The sequence below is a fragment of the Mesocricetus auratus genome, unplaced genomic scaffold (genome assembly GCF_017639785.1).
Source record: "Mesocricetus auratus isolate SY011 unplaced genomic scaffold, BCM_Maur_2.0 Super-Scaffold_100008, whole genome shotgun sequence".
Classification (NCBI taxonomy): Eukaryota; Metazoa; Chordata; class Mammalia; order Rodentia; family Cricetidae; genus Mesocricetus; species Mesocricetus auratus.
Window position 1 is genome coordinate 8,333,468 of NW_024429192.1, and position 7,529 is coordinate 8,340,996.

General features: G+C 36.0%; 1 protein-coding gene across 1 annotated transcript; it reads left to right on the forward strand.

Annotated features, from left to right (window-relative positions):
• Positions 1-6,503: 6,503 nt before the first annotated feature.
• On the forward strand, positions 6,504-6,785 carry LOC121141834 (keratin-associated protein 19-1-like). Its single transcript, XM_040750357.1, has one exon. The coding sequence runs from the start codon at positions 6,504-6,506 to the stop codon at positions 6,783-6,785; it is 282 nt and encodes a 93-aa protein (XP_040606291.1).
• Positions 6,786-7,529: the final 744 nt, after the last annotated feature.

The following is a 7,529-nucleotide window of genomic DNA, read 5'->3' on the forward strand; positions in this document are numbered from 1 at the left end:
GAAAGCTATCATCGCTTCAGAACTCTAAATATTTTTCGAATATTTGTTGTCTAGTCATATGAGTTTCTAAAGAAGGTACCACCATGTCGTGTCACTGTTTGAATCAGCGGACACTTCAGTCCCTGAACAGGGATCAGATTACAAAAATTGTATTTTGTCATCAACTCTTGATTATGATGTGTTGGCTTTTGACATTTCTCTTCCATGACATTTCTGAGTTATTTTAAAATAAAATTTCCCCTTGAATCTAAGTACATGGTTTCCTTTTTACACACCAGGTGTAATAGATTTTTATGTTTTTACAATTGCTTCATGATAACTTAATCCCCATGGAATTATTTGCTTAGAAATGCAAGGAGTGGTAGGGTCAAAAGAATGCATTTGCTATTCAGCTGATGCCCTTTTCTGATAATATTTTTTCCACAGAAATAGCAAGTAGATTGCAACTTTCTCATACTTATGAGAAAAAATCCCTCATATTATTTAAGGTTACTTATAATAACATCCCTTATAGTACATGTTTTAAGGCGCATCTCCTCTGCATTTAACATCCCCATGAATTATTAAGAGCCTACTAGCCATACATATGGAAGATACCTTTCTTCATGCTCCAGGTGCCTGCACATGCCCTCATCTTTCTACACTGCATGAGCAAGCTGTCACTCATTGTTCTGAATGCCTTAATGTCAGATGTCGTCTGCACCATCAAGGGTGCAGGTATCTATCTGACTTACTCCCATAATCTTTGAACCTGTGAATAAGGAAAAGCATACATGGTTGAATGACATTCTCACATTTAGGAATGTCTCCAAACTTTAAAATATGAGCCTGTTGGAAGTCCACATCTTGGAGATAACATTCATCGAAATAATTCAAAAGAGATTGCTTTTTTAAGTGATTAATGAGATATTCCAAAGTCCTTAGTGGGTGCCAAGCCATGGAAAATACTTAACTCTCTGTAGACTACAGGATTTTCTGCACACACAACTACCACAACAATGTTTTATTTCAAATTAGACACAATCAATAATAGTAAATATAGACTCTTTACAGTAATGTATTTTTTATGCTACATGGATGTGGGAACTATCTTTCAAAATATTCTATTGTGCTCTGCTGCATTGTCACTCCTTGGTAAATTGTGGGTAACGGAAGCCGCAGGAAGTGGTGCTGAAGAGGGAGGACAAGGGGATTATGGTCCTCGCAGTAAAAGAAGAAGAGACGAAGGGACAGACACATGTAGGTGGAGAAGACCTGTGAGACCACAGGAAGAATGCCAAGTCATCCAGGGAGCATAGGCTATAGAGATACATTAGTTTCTGCTAGTTCCAGAACACAGACAAGAACAGGTTCCTCTAGGTGGCCCTTCAAAGGAAAATGTTTTCTTTTTTGTTTTTTTGGTTTTTTTTGAGACAGGGTTTCTCTGTATTGTTTTGGAGGCTGTCCTGGAACTCACTCAAAGGAAAATGCTTACCTTAAAAGCCCAATTCCCAACTTCTATATCTGAGACTTGTTGTAAGACGAATTTCTCCATTTTGAAGTTACTTGCTCTGTTCGTATTTGGTTCAGCTGACCTCAGAAATTTAACGGACTGCAGGAGATTTCTCTATCTTGACCATATTCCTGGCAATTTCAGAACTATAGCACACAAGAGACAACTTTTTGGCACAGGTCTCTTTAAGAATTTAGAAGTGGATTATAGATTAACACATCTATTTATGTTTCCTCTTCTGGTTAAATACTAAGAAAAACTAGTAATTTTTTTCCTAGCTCCATGGAAATCTGCTCAAGAGAATTACCACTGAGTTGTGCCTGATGTGGCATTCATCTGTAATTCATTCCTCTATTCCTGATAGTGCTAGTGTGAATGTTTCTCTCTCTCTCTCTCTTTCTCTCTGTCTCTCTGTCTCTCTCTGTCTCTCTGTCTCTCTCTCTCTCTGTGTATCCTAAAGCTAAGCTAAATTTATTCTGTTATTGATTGTTTTCTATTTTTCTTTTATTGAAAATAAATTTCTTCATACAATGTATCCTGATTAAATTGTCCCAACCCAACTCCTCTGAGATTCTCTCCACCTCCCTCCAATCTGCATTCATACCCTTTCTGTCTCTCCTTAGGAAACAAACAGGCACCAAACTAATAATAATAATGCAAAAAGATAACACTAGAGCAAACATATTAGAACAAAATAAACAACAGGGGGTGAGGATGTAAAGAAAAAGCACAAAAGCACACATTTGCACACTCAGGAATCCCATGAAAATCACAAACCCAAAAGTCATAATAGATATGTAAATGACTTATAACATAAAATTATTTTTAAAGTGCCCTGACAAAGCACCTTCAAAAGTGTCATTGATTTCATCTTGTGTTGGTCAACTACTGCTGGGGCATGGGACATGCCCTTAAGATTGGTTTGTATCCCTAGTGAAACTTTCGGAGAAAATGAATTTTCCATTTACAAGTGTGACCAAATGGAGATGGCTTCTGGCTTAGGGATGGGACCTGGGGAGTCAAAACAGAAGGACAACCAAGGCTCACTGGCAAGTCTAACCCAATTGATGAGCTTTAGGACAGTGGGGGACATCTTTATCAAAGGCGGTGGGCAGTATTTCTGTGGGAAACACCATGATTGCGCTCTGGCCTACACATGAATATAATGCACCTGTCCATGTATCCGTAGAAGCATGAGCACACTTGCTTCATAACACACTTGTGCACATTATCCCTGCTGTCTCTCAATACATAGCAAGCATCTCATCTTTTGTGGATACCAGTGATTTCCAGTGTTAGGTTTCAACCATGAATTTCACTGTCAGAAAGAGAAAGGCTGTTTGGCATATTCTTCTTATGATATAATTTAAATTGGAAATTTTAGAGAGAAGTGACACACTGACCCCAGTTGAAACAGCCTCATCAACCAAGAATTGTTTTAATCCAGCACAAAATAACTCCAAAGTGAAGAAAAACAGCAAGTGGCTTTGTATTTTCATCAATAATGAAAAAATAAAGTTACAGCTTTTTAAAATTCATTAAAATTTTCTGCAGTTGTGTGGGAGTGCATGTGTTTGTGCACATGTGTGTGAATGCAGATGTGCAAGTGTTCATGCCACAGCACATATGTGGAGGTCAAAGTTGAACTCACAGGCATGGGGGATGTCAGGTGGTCAGTCTTGACAGCAAGCACCTTTACGCACTGATCCATCTAACCAGCCCTAAAGTTGTTTGTAAAGGGTTACTATCGTGTACATTTTCTTCTCATATGAACTGACAATAAAAACTGAAGGTTGCTAGAAATTTTATCCTGCATATGATAAAGATACCACTTAGTGATGGAAGATTCCCCTATGGTGATGGGGTTTATGTGGTGCTCGTTCATAATGTTTTTGGTGATTTTCTATTTCTGGTGCAATATAATAGAACTTTGAAAACATAATAGAAACTGTGTGGCAGTTTCCTTGTTTTGAGTATTCTCTGTAGAGTTAATATTTATTTTCTTTAAGTATTTATTGATGAGAAGCTACAGTGGGATTGTGGTCTACACTGAGTGTAACTTCATAGGTTTATCCACAGCAGCTACTGTTAAATTCTGTATCAGGGCTGTACCAATTTGGTTAAGCCCATTGTGTACATCAGATGACCCCCATTCTCATATTTCTACTCATAGCAGTATATTTATATGTGTACCCTTACTTTATGGCTATCTTCAGGTCCCATTGAAAGAGTTTACTCCTCTAATGTCTAAAGTTAAAACAGATACCACTATTTTGCATTTGTACTGCCATAAGGAGCTTAAACAGAAACACAGACACAAGCACATAAGCTCAAGCACAGATCACAGACTCACAGATTTTTTTTTATACAGCATCATAGTGGCCTCACCTTGCTCATGTGTTAGTACTTAATATTATTTACCATGGACCATTTTCCAGCACATATATCCATCAAAATCCTTTTCTGTAATCATAATTCAATGTGAGATTTGCACTGTGGCTCAAAAGTCATTTTCATTGTCTTTCTCTCCTTTGAACTTGAAATCCGACATTCCCTCAGGTAAGCACATTATCTTCTGTAGAACAACAGTATAGGTTTAACAGGATCAACAGCATTAACACATGGGTGTGGCAGTTTCCTTGTTTTGAGTATTCTCTGTAGAGTTTATATTTAATATAATAATATTAAATAGTACATTAACCCATTTTGTTTGGTTTCAGCAAGTTTTAGACCAGTCGACATGACTATGAAGATTAAACTTTCCAACTCAACAAATTTGTAAGTAATAGTTTAGAGGCTGGAAAACTTAATTCTCACAGTGGTAAAATGAGTAATCAGGAACGATATGAAGAGGATCAAAAGGGAAATAGGTAGAGAGGGCTGAGATTGGCTCAATGTGAGTAAAATGTTTTGAGCTGAAGGTTTATAGCAATAAAACCAACTGATATTTTATGAGACAAATTTGGAGGACTGTCTAGGGAAATTGGACATTGATATAAGGTGTTATCTGGAACAAAAGTTTAAGTTTGTGTCATGTTTTCATTGGACTTGAATTCCAATTCTTAAAATGTAGACATATAGAAGACACCAAGTAACCCATAGACAAGAAGGGACAGTAATGGTTTCTAATCTTAAAGTATTTTAGAATTAACTGTTTTATTATTTTATGTGTATTAGTGTTTTGCCTATAAGCATGTCTGTATATCATGTGTATGACTGGTGTGCGTGGAAGCCAGAAGAGGGGACTGGAGTTCCAAAGAGTTGTGAGCCACAATCTGGGTTCTGGTAATTGAACCCAAATCCTCTGGAAGAGTAACAAGTGTTCTTAATTCCTGAGACAAGTTTCCAGTGCACAGTTTCTTGGGTTTTGTATCATAAATATATCCTCACACTTTCAAATTAAGAATTTTGAAACACATTTCCCCCTTAATAATTACATTCATCTATTGAATACACAGATAAAGGCATAGTACTCAATCAAAACCCAGTCTAACAAGAAATGAAAGAGATATAATTTGAAAACAAGTCAACTACTCAGCCAGAATATGAAGATATGGATAGAAAACCATCAATTTTCGCATTAAACATAGAAATAACAATTTGTTCTAAAGACATGTCCTGAGAAGTTAATATGAAATAAAAGGAAATTTAGTCACACATGTATGAAATTACCATTGATTAGAAAGATGTCTTGGCTATCACCGTGGTGACTTCCATGAACTGGGCTATGGCTATGGTTCCAGCTATAGCCCTGAGGACTATAGTCATTATGGTTTTGGCTTCCCGGTCCCTCTACCTATACAGAATACTAGTTTCTTGAATTTTAGTGAAAGGGAAAATCATTACATTGAAAGTTCAAATAGTTATTGAGTTTTGTTCATCTAACACTTTACTCATTAGAGAAGCCATCACTATGTTTGGAGACCTCAGACATTCACATTTCTGATCAAAAACTGAAGAATTTATATAGACAGCTTTTCTAGACTGTGACCTATGTTTCATCCTTTCTATAATGAAAAGCATAATTTTCTATTTCTATTATTTGTGAATATGAACTTTAGTAACATTTTAATGAGTAAGAGATTAAAAGTACATGGTGTTTAATTGATGCTTTTGAAAAGTTTTAGTTGTATTTTCACATTGAAAAATATTTCTTTACAGTGCATGCATCAAGCCCAAGTTTACTTAGAAATGAACCCTGTAATAAACACAAATATGTAACCCGTTTTGATGATTTACATTTTCTAAATTAATGCCTTTCTTTTTTTATGTGGTACCCCATCAAAGTGGCATACCAGGATTTTGAGAACACGAATTTCTGTAGGTAAGACATCCTGATGATTACAGCATCACAAAATTAATAATAAACATTATTGGCTATATTTTATCAAATATTTTGTGTTTTAAATAAAATACAAAAAGTCAGTTTACACATATGCATACACACACAATTAAATGAAGATAGGTAATATTATTTCTACTATTTTGTAAGGAAATTCTGACTTCATTTCTTGCATTAATGCTGTTTATGAATTTTTGGAACACAAAAAGAAAACATGATATTTAATAATGTTTAATGTAGGTTAAACTTTAGAGCAATAAAAGATGATGAAGATATTTGTGGCATGTGGGAAAAAAGATCAGGGATGCTGAAACAATATCCAAGCATACATGCTTTAATTATATTCTCCAACAATTTCAGGAATGATTGATAATTACATTTTAATTATAGATATATGTGAAACTTAAGTAATGGTCAAAGTACAAGAAAAATTAAAAATATTTAAACACAAAAAGGAACATTCTGTGTATCTTTGGGAACACCTTTAATAAGGGTGGCATGATGAAATAATACTGTGCTTCTCCAAAGACGTATTTTCAAAGAGAGTGCACTCTTTGTTGTGGTTTGCCATACCTCACAGGAACACTATAAAACCCAGGAGCAGAGAGTGACCTTCATTCTCCAGAAACTCACCGAAAACAGCACACCAAGTCCTAAATCTCAGACACAATGAGCTACTACTACGGCAACTACTATGGTAGCCTTGGTGGCTTCGGTGGTCTGGGCTATGGCTACGGTTCCAGCTATGGCCTTGGAGGCTATGGTGGCTATGGCTATGGTTCCAGGTATGGCCTTGGAGGCTATGGTGGCTATGGCTATGGTTCCAGGTATGGCCTTGGCGGCTATGGTGGCTATGGCTATGGTTCCAGGTATGGCCTTGGCGGCTATGGTGGCTATGGCCGCTTCCGTCCCTCTTTCTGTGGCAGATACCAGTTCTCAGGATTTTACTGAAAGCTTAACAATCTGTGAAGGAGTGTTTCTTCCAGAATCCATCACAAAAGTTGACTCTCCTCACCCTGCTCTGCTGAGGACATGAAGATTTATATTTTCTGAGTTGTTTCTAGGCATGCTATTCCAATAAATACCTTTGTGAACATTCTAAATATTGCTTTTGCTTATGTTTCTATATCCAAATACAATTTCATGCATAATTTTGACATATATGAGTGATAGGTTCCATTGCAATATATTCTTAACATAATCATGTATTTCAGTACGAGAGGAAAATAAAACTTTATGATAAAACAATACTTGTCCCGATTTGATCACTACTCATTGTATATGTTAATGGGAACATGACATTTTACCTCATAAGTATTTATGTTGTTACTGGCCATAAATGATGCATTTCAAAACAACTAGTATGTTTTCAGTTAGTAACTCCATTTCATGAGATATATTCTCATGTGTTGCTTTAGTTTTAAATCCAGGAGATCATTGTACTGCTATATTTAGGTATTCTTATTTCACACAAGCGTTTTAACACTTTGTCTATTTAGAAATTAAAGGAAACATATATCATGATACTATTTTATGAGAAAATGGAAGATATTGAAATATATTTGAACATACAGGGTTATTTCACAAGTTTCACAGGACAGAGTGGTTTATGGGTTATTGTTCCAGTGTGTTGAGTGTCCTGATGAAATGACTGCCCCTTCCTATGCACCATGCATGACCTTATTTTATAGATGA